At 40.0% G+C, this 9331-nt stretch overlaps 1 protein-coding gene across 1 annotated transcript; it reads left to right on the forward strand.

The window, feature by feature from the left end:
• The first annotated feature begins 2193 nt into the window (after positions 1 to 2193).
• On the forward strand, positions 2194 to 8884 carry LOC104317192 (serpin B4). The gene is made up of 8 exons (XM_069808968.1): positions 2194 to 2294; positions 3586 to 3703; positions 4217 to 4279; positions 4878 to 5006; positions 6328 to 6445; positions 6774 to 6916; positions 7663 to 7830; positions 7998 to 8884. Exons 1-8 carry the CDS (start codon positions 2194 to 2196, stop codon positions 8400 to 8402), a joined length of 1245 nt encoding a protein of 414 aa, XP_069665069.1. The 3' UTR covers positions 8403 to 8884.
• The last annotated feature ends 447 nt before the right edge of the window (positions 8885 to 9331 follow it).

Genomic DNA, 9331 nt, shown 5'->3' on the forward strand with positions numbered 1-9331 from the left:
CTAAGCAGGGCTAGGAGTGTAGTGTTTCACTCTGCTAGCACATTAGATAACTTGAACTTTGCCTTGACAGATTCATACACAGAAGAATGAATCTTAAGGGGACTTGTGGCTTTAGCACACACCCCTGTGCCTAAAGGACACAATTTATTGTGCTCCAGGATTGTAATTTCCCATTTACTATATTAATTTGGATTCAAAATTGCCAGTATTCCTGAAAGAGAAATACACAGTTGTGTCTTGCTGCTTGAAAACCATCTCCCTTCTGTTCTGGGAGGTGACTGAACACTACTCTGATTTAGAGCTGTTGCATCTTGCTGCTCCTACTTGCATACTTTCCACTCATATTCCACAACATTTTCCCTCCAACTGTGCTATGCCTAGTGACAAAAATAAGAATACAGAGAACAGCCCACCACTGCAAGACAGGGAACAGCATCTGTCTGGTTCTGCTCTGCAGTTTGCTTTAGGTGACAACATGAGGAGCAGGCTCAGGAGCTGGGTTTTCAAGTGACTGTGTGGAGAGCAGCCACTTCCTCAGCAGAAACCAGGAATGCAAACCAGACACTTATTTGGGAAGTTTTCTTGCCCCAACGTTAAGCAAGTAAAACCAGACTCCATGGCTTTCTTCCCTTCAGGCAAAATCTGTGCAGGTCTAACCCTCTTGTCCTCAGGGCTTGAATGAAGAGCGTATTTTTAATTTCTATTTCCTCCAAGAAAAAGATATGAGAAAATTCAAACCGGAAAAGAAATAAACTCATGAGTATCTTATGACTGATATGAAACTGCCTTCAGAGCTTCCTAAATACCAGAGAAGCCTAGTGTCTGATTGGGTTGATACGTAAGTATACGTTAGTAGTAATAACTACATGCTTGTTACAAAACAGCGTTATAAGTATTTGTGCTTGCATGCTATGCAAATATTTGCCCACCCACACACCGTATCAACCTAAATGTGAAGGAAGATTTTTTTTTTTCCAGGAAAATAACCCCAGAAGCATACTACTTATAATTAGGTTGCTCTGTCCCTGCTGCCTATGCCTTGCTGAAGCAATCGATACAAGGCAAGGACCAGTCTTCCTCAGAGTCACTGATAAAAATGAGGAGTAATGAGAAGTCCCGGGCTAAACTTGGCTGACACATCAGTGTCTTGTGGAAAGCCTACCTGGAGAAAACTTGTCCAACTTTCCTGTAAACACATCTGCAGAATGCAAGGTTTTGAAAGAAGACTATGAGGACAGGGATAGCTTCTCTGTTTTGCTCCTTGTGCCACAAATGCCTTCCCCACTCACAGTAGAAATATCAGGAATCCCCAGGAGAGGAACAGGGCTCTCATATTTCCATCAAGAAAGCCTAAGGAGGTGCAGATGATGCATGGGGAGCCCCTAACTGCAGTGTCTCTGCAGAAAGCATAGCATCCCAGGTGTACCAGAATTAGTCTGCACATGCTGTGTGGTTGATATGAATGCACACAATCTGTGCCACATCACTGCAACAACTTCAGAGTGCTCAGCTGCAGCATACCCAGTGTACACACTTGGCACAGTTGTGCTATGCATGCACTGTGCCCGCTTTTCTAGAACGTCATGCAAATGAAAGCAAGCTACTGTTTGTCCAAGCTGTTGGATATTCAACAAACTCTGGAACAAATGGCTAAGTTCCTCTTCTCCATTAAGGACAAAAATTGCCAGTTGAGGAAGAAAAACAAGTAGGGAAAGCTCCCTGGAAGGGATCTTTAAGAGAGAAGTCTTCAGAAGCACAGAACTGGAGCAGGCAAAGGGAATTGCCTTACCTCTACTCTTGAACTGCTGCCTTATGTCACAACTGTCCAGACAGGTACTTTTATATTTTTCTTTCCCTTGCTACTGTGCCACCTGCAGAGGTTTTAATAATTAATTTCTATTACAAAAACATATGTTTGCATTCGGTGGAGCCAATTCTGACAGCAACACACATCAAATTTTGTAGAATTTATTTTTTTTACAGGTAAAACCCCTGAAATCTCCTTTGTTTCTAGGAGTTTGCTTTCTTTTTTATAACTAGGTAGACTTTTTTTACATCTCAGTATGCATTTAAAATTGTGACTTCTTTCTGAACTCCTAGGGATAAGGAAAGATTCAAGATTCCACAAAAGGTCCCCTAGTTGTACTAACTGGTTGCAACAGACAGGAATGTGACTCACCATGAGCAAAAATTATGCTGCCACTGGGAGTGGCAATGGCTTTATATCCCATTGCTCCAGAAGCCCTGTCATCAAGCTCAACAGTCAACTTGACACCATCAGTCCTGAGGAGAAGGTAAATATCTCCCTGACCTTTAATTCTAATGCTTACATTACAAATGACATAAGCATGAAATATCTAAAGATTGATATGTGCATTAGTGATGTACTTAGCACATATATACTGTATATAACATTTTGAGGAAGTTAGAATATTTTTAAGATGCTGTGCAATGTATTGAATTACATTAAAATGTATGTGCTGTGTGAGGAAGCTGTGCTTAATTTGTACAATGGCTTTACCGGGTGTGTTTCTAAAGAAGATTAAAACCAAACCTTTTCCCACTTCTTCTGCCTGATCCAGATTGGTAATTTATGAGAGCATAATCTTTCTACACCATTCCATCTTTTAAATACTTATATGGATAATTTAATTCTTCTTGTGTAATGGGGGAAAGGTATCTTCCACATCTAGGGAGAAAGTTATTCAGAGTCAGTAAGAATCAAACCAAAAGTGACTTTGAATAGTGGAAACTCTAAAACACTGACTTTCTAAGGGATTAGATGCCTCTACATCACTTTACTGGATGAAGGAACTGGGAAAAGGCTTTCATAAGAAAGGAAATCTGTCCTAGGTGTAAGATGTGAAGAGTTTTGCAGAAAATTCAAGGTCATCTGCTAGTAATAATTGTGATTGTAACTGAAGTATATGTGGGAAAAGCGTTAAAGCTGCAGATAAAATAAAAAATATGACTGGGATTTTCCACTAATACATGATGTGCCTTTGTTGAAAATCTTGCTAAGTGAGCCTATATGTAGTTCAATTTTCTGTCAAATGTTTGTTAAGCAACCAGCCTTAGAAGGACACAGTATGTGAGACAGCTGATTAATACACACAAAGTTTGTAGAGAGAGACACAGAGAGTGAGGTGTGATCAAGGGCTGTAATTAACAAGTGCTATGCCTAGAGGACTTGAGGCAAGAAAGATTGGGACACAAAGCGAGCTGGGACTGTGGTCAGAACAAAGTTAGGGCTAAGTAATGAAGCCATAGCTATTGCTTGAGCTGGAGAAACAGCTGAACTCAGAATACTGTTTCTGAAAATGTGTTTCTCCTGCCATTCAGGGTACCGGTTTTCAGATTCACTGTGAAATCCCAGACGTGGTGAATCAGGAATCTTCCATGAAGTGCTGAACAATTCAGACACACTACTGCAGAAAACCTTACCGTGCTCTACCAAGGCATCTAAGCTTAGCAGGCATAAGGATGAGAAGCTTAAATCTTTGTTTCCCTTGTTGCAGGCAATCGCAGTGCCACAATGTGCTCTCTCAGCGCAGCCAATGCCAAGTTCTGTCTTGACTTTTTCAGAGAGCTGAGCAAAAGAAAAAGAAATGAAAACATCTTCTTCTCCCCACTAAGTCTCTCAGCTGCTTTTGGGATGGTTGTCCTCGGAGCCAGGGGCAACACACTCGAACAGATTGAGAAGGTGGGTTTCCTTTGCTCTGAAGAGGGGATGGTGGCAAGATATGAGCCAAAAGGCTGATAGTACCATCTGATATAGTTCCTAAACATCCAAAAGAGTGATGCATACAGAGGGCCCTTTAAAAATGCCCTCTCTTATGCTATTCCTAATACCAAACTTTTTCAGACTAAACACTATTACAGTAATTGATCGTTCAATGAATACATCAGTGCTAAAGAAAGTGTTTTGGAGGTATCCCTCCACTCTCCAGGGCTCAGAAGTGGTGGTTCCCTTTGACGTGGTTTTCTGCCTTCTCTGGATACCCAAAACCTTCTTTCTTAAGAAGAAAGATTTCAAAGATTTCATGAGCTCACCCTCTACAAAAACTTCTTGTTCACTTGCAAGGATCTCATGACAAAGGACAAACGAGACTTTCCCCATTGACTGTATGGCTGCATTTTGGGATAGGCTTGCAACACGCTCTTTTAGCTCGAGGTACTGTCGCTTAACTGCATTCACCCAACATTTACATTGCAGGTATTTCATTTCAGTGAAGTTTTAAGCAGTACAAGCCAGGGAAATAGATACCCTTCTGAGAAGGTAAGAGTTGCAGCTCTGAGATGAAGAAACAGGTACCGGTTTGTCAGCCCTTTTCCTTGCAAACAATCACTTAATCAGAAAGCATGGCAGAGTTGAGCAGCCTCTCTGTCTAGATTTGCAGACCTGCTTATTACTGTTCTTTTATTAGTTATTTAAGGGCCCTTATGAGATCACAGATTTCAACAGCTAAGACCTCTCATTACAGGTTTCTAACCAAAACAGCAGTACCAATCTAAACTGTGATAAGTGCTTAAATTGTCACCTGCAAAGGTTTTTCTACAGGACATACCAAAAGCACCTTGGAGCTTGCTCCTCCCAGGCTCTAAGTGAGCAGACTTTTGCTCAGTGTTCTCAAAGACACCACTTTAGGATACAATGGGATTTGGAGGTGGGCTAGTGGGGGCCTGAAAGGGAATCGTTTTGTCATTCTGTACATCTGGTACAGGGGGAGTTGGAGGTGGTGTCCTGATGCATTCATTCCAATGCCTATATCAACTAGGTGGAGTCAGGCTTCTCATAGAGAGAGAGGCTGCAATTCACTCTCAGGTCCAGCTTTGCATAGGAAAGCTCAAGCCTACCATGAAACTTCTGTTTGAAGTGCGAAGAAGCTGGAGGAGTCCATTCCCAGTTCCAGACTCTGTTGACTGCAGTCAATGAACCCAGACCAGGCTGCTCTCTCACCATTGCCAACAGGCTTTTTGGAGAAATCACTTATCCGTTCTTCCAGGTAAGTGGCCATGGTGTCCATTTTAACAGCTCCTGGGAGTTACGAGCTCAGCAGAATTTCTTCCATCATAAAGTACAAAGGGAAATGAAACACAACAGCACTGTCAGGGTATGCTGCCAAATGACTGCACTCCACAGCTCCTGCAGTCAGGAAGCCTTTCCATTTCAGTTGCCCAGTGGTTAGACGTAGGGAACAGCAGAGCACTGGGAAGCCATGACTTAAAAGCTTTTATATAAAAAGAAACAGATCTATGATAACAGCTCTCCCTGGGCATTCAAGAAAATGCAGTGGCATTATTCACCATCAATATATCCTTGCCACGCACACCTGGTGTCTAACAGAACTGGTGCTTGCTGCATCATTTCTATCCAAGGAACAAAGATCTGTGACCAGCAGAAGACTTTTTTTTCTCCCCCAGTGTCTTCTCTGTTTCTAATAAAATGACTGTACTCACTCCTCCACCTTTTCTTCAGAGTCTATGCGAATATGGGACTCTGTGATTCCTGCTGCCTTTTCGAGCAAGGCTTAGAGGAAAGTAGCATCTTTGAGATTTTTGTCAATTTAAGTGGAATTTCCTCAGGGAACCAGCCTTAAGGTGTTTATAAGAGTATTGCTAGAAACAGTGCTGTTTTATTTCTGTAACCATCTTTCTCTTTTCAAGTCAAGATTTCATCTTGCTTCCAAAACTTGGTACTCCATGTAAAGAGAGATTTTTCAGAGCCAGAAAAAGGTGACCAGCAGCCTGGAAAAGTTTTATACTTAATACAACTTATAAGTTTTACAGTGTATATATCTACACAGAGTAATATATATATATAATCACAGAGTAATATATATATAATATCACGATGAGATGTGTGTGTGTATATGTAATATATATATACACATAATATATATAATTACATAACATATATACACACACACACATCTCATCGTGATATTATAAGTCCTGGTTACTTGTTCAAAATAAGGCAACCTTCTTCATTTGGTGGCTGGGGGAAAGCAGTCAGCATAACAATGATATATAGCTTAAAGAAAGGTACCAGGTTTTGATCTTCGATATTTTTTACTGTGCTGAGACATTTCTGCTGCTCAGTGCTGCTTGAAAATACAGAAAAATATATTTACAAATAAGTTTTTTTATAAATAATCATTCTCTAAAAACTGAATGCTGGAGTTATTTCAGTGAATTTCTTACATATACCTTTTTTACTCATTCCTTTCTTGCTGATCTACTACATGGAATTATCCTGAAGCCATGAAATTATCTCTTACAAAAATCATCATGTTGCAATAAACTTCTGTCATTTGTACTTTCCAGCAATACTTGGATTCCACAAAGAAATTCTATCGAGCAGAACTGGAACCAGTTAATTTTAAATACACTGAAGAAGAAGCCAGAGAGAAGATTAACTTCTGGGTGGAAAATGAGACAAAAGGTAAAGAAGAAAATCTGCAGGTTGTTTGGTTTGCAATTGAACCCGTTAGGAATATCATGTCTGAATTTCAGTTTCCACCTTTTTTCCAAAGGTAGCAAGATTTTTATATATTAAACACTTACCGCATTTTTTTGCTCAATAGGAAATAAATGTAGGAAGAAGCACAAAAATGCCTTGAGTTCCTGGCTTCAAAAGCTGTACATAAACTTTTTGTTATTTGTCTAGACAGTATTATACTACTTTTCAGATTTCCAGAAACAGTTATTAATAGTCAAATGCAGCAGATTGCCTGAACAAATGAATAATTCTTAATTCATTATTTTTAAAGGTAAAATCAAAGACCTATTTTCTGCTGGGTTTATTGATCCCTCTACTGTGCTGGTCCTGGTCAATGCTATATATTTTAAAGGAAAGTGGGCAGTAGAATTTAAGAAAGAAGACACTAAGGAAACATATTTCCAACTGAACAAGGTACAGTATGGGCAGGAACTGAAACAGCTGGGGGATGGAAATCAGATGTCTGTCTCCTATAACAACAGATGGGAGCTTTCCTCCTCTCTGTTATCCCAAGACAAAATACTGGTCTTCAGCTAGAACAATAGAAAGCTACATCTTCTCTCCAGTTTGGTAACCAAATTTGTAGCTTTTTCTGTTAGTTCACATCAGAAGTGAGTCTCATGCAGCTGAGATCCTGGTTGGGCCAAAGTCACTGAGCACATGCACTAACTTAGTTGGGGATTTCGCAGCTAAGGATGCTGTTTCAAAAAGTCTACTTTTGGGACTGAATTTGAGGATTCTGTTCCTCTGCTACAATTTACCAACAGAACAGTGTTTGTTTTCAGGAGAAAATGAGCTAAAGACAAATTATCTCAGGAGAATGTATACATTATTCATGAAGAATTTAGATTAATGGTTGCATCAGATGCATCAGTTTCCTCATCTGACATGCCAGAAGAAAAAAGGATGTAACCAGAGAGTTATGAGTAAAGTAATCTGGCACCAGTAGAAATGGAAAAGTAGGTTTTATGCTTCTAAAATGGATAACTTCACTGGAGCTACAGTTAAGAGAGAAGAACACATCAATGCTACAAGTACATTAAACTCATGACCAGTGTAAATAATGTTTCTGGACTCAACTCTAATCTCAATACTGAAACCAATTAAAACCAGGGTGATCATTTCTGTATTTTCTGTTTAACATGTTTCATGTGTTCCAGAATGAGAGAAGGACAGTGCAGATGATGTTTCAAGAAGGTTATTTTAACATGGCCATCATAGAGGAACTGAAAATGAAAGTGATAGAGCTCCCATACTTTAATAATGATCTGAGCATGTTCATTCTTCTTCCTGAAGTTGTCTGTGAGGACTTTACTGGCCTAGAACAGGTAATACTTCCTTTTCTCTCTAGTAGCATACATAAAAGTCTGCAAACAGGACAATTCTTTAACATTACTCCAGTGTGGTCAGAAGAAAAGCAGGAAAGGCTGAACCTTATTACCTTTTCCTTCCATTCATTATGGTCTCTATCATTATTATCAATACTGCCTTACAGCTTGAATGCACCCTCACGTATGAAAAGCTAGCAGGATGGACCAGCTCGGCTAGGATGCAAAAGCTGAGAGTGAAGGTGTACCTGCCTCAGTTCAAGATGGAGGAAAGTTATGTTCTCAACAAAACTCTCCAGGAGATGGGAGTGATGAATGTTTTTGACTGGGGAAAAGCTGATTTGTCAGGAATCTCTACGAAAGATGGTTTGGTTGTGTCCAAGGCCATTCAGAAGTCATTTGTGGAAGTCAATGAAGAGGGCACGGAAGCAGTTGGTGCCATGGGGCTTGTTGCAGTACCTCTGTGTCGCCCAATTTCTTATGAGTTCAAAGCTGACCATCCATTCCTCTTCTTCATCAGACACAACCCAACCAACACTATTCTCTTCTTTGGAAGATATTCCTCCCCTTAAGTGGAGGTTATTTTGGAAATTAGATCTTTGTCCCCACTAACATCCCCATTGGCAAACAGCGAGGACAAAAGACGAGCACGTTTTCTCTAGGCTTTATCCTAATGTGTTAATTTGGTGTAAAAAAGACTATCTAATAAGAGCCAAACTAGAGATAAAAACCTAAAAGACGTTAACCATTTCCTGTCTAACATCGACTTCAGGCATGTTTTACTTTTAGGAGGCCTCACTAAAATGACATCTACATTAAAATACACTGTATGATATTTGCCAAAGAGCTGTAGGCCTCTAGAGACATCTGCATAGAAAATCTTACTTTGAGCCTTTCCTAATTTACTATGCCTCCATTGAACCCATGATTTTAGTGCCCTAAAGATGAGTGATACATTCTCCCACATCAAGGAGACAGGAGGATAGGGATCTGCATTAAAAGGATAAACTCAGGTACTCAGTCTCTTTTAACTTTACCTACCCAACCTCTGTACAGGTGCCACTTTGTATGGGAGTAGCAAAGTATTCCTGTGGGACTCCTCCTTTAAACATTGATTGGGGGTAATGGTTCAAGCTGAAACGCTCAGGATTTGTTCTCAGAGACCAGAGAAAACAGAACACTTTTCTGGTATAATTTTGCTTGTTCTCAAGCAGGGCAGACCCATTGCTTATTTTTTTCTGTGAGAAACCCTGTATGTGCTAGAAAGTTCTCCAACTTCTTAAACTTCCACAGAACAAAAATAGGGTTTCATAATAATGAAGGCCTTTTCTGACAAGGCCTGCTCTGTGATTAGGTGCTTAATTCCCACATAAAACTTTAAGCAGTGATAAGCCATTCTCACTTCTAAACACCAGCGCTCTTTGTGCCTCAGATACCATGAGTTTCTTGCTCCATCTGTTTTATTCCTCATTAGCATAAAAAACTAATAAATCATCTATAG

Source organism: Haliaeetus albicilla, chromosome 21, assembly GCF_947461875.1.
Source record: "Haliaeetus albicilla chromosome 21, bHalAlb1.1, whole genome shotgun sequence".
NCBI classification, from domain to species: Eukaryota; Metazoa; Chordata; class Aves; order Accipitriformes; family Accipitridae; genus Haliaeetus; species Haliaeetus albicilla.

Excerpts from the sequence above, each read along its gene's own strand:
- LOC104317192 (XM_069808968.1), top strand. The coding sequence starts at position 2,194 with ATGCTGCCACTGGGAGTGGCAATGGCTTTATATCCCATTGCTCCAGAA. Across the intron at positions 4,280-4,877 it reads ATAGATACCCTTCTGAGAAG|TGCGAAGAAGCTGGAGGAGT; the intron begins GTAAGAGTTGCA and ends TTCTGTTTGAAG. Across the intron at positions 5,007-6,327 it reads TCACTTATCCGTTCTTCCAG|CAATACTTGGATTCCACAAA; the intron begins GTAAGTGGCCAT and ends TGTACTTTCCAG.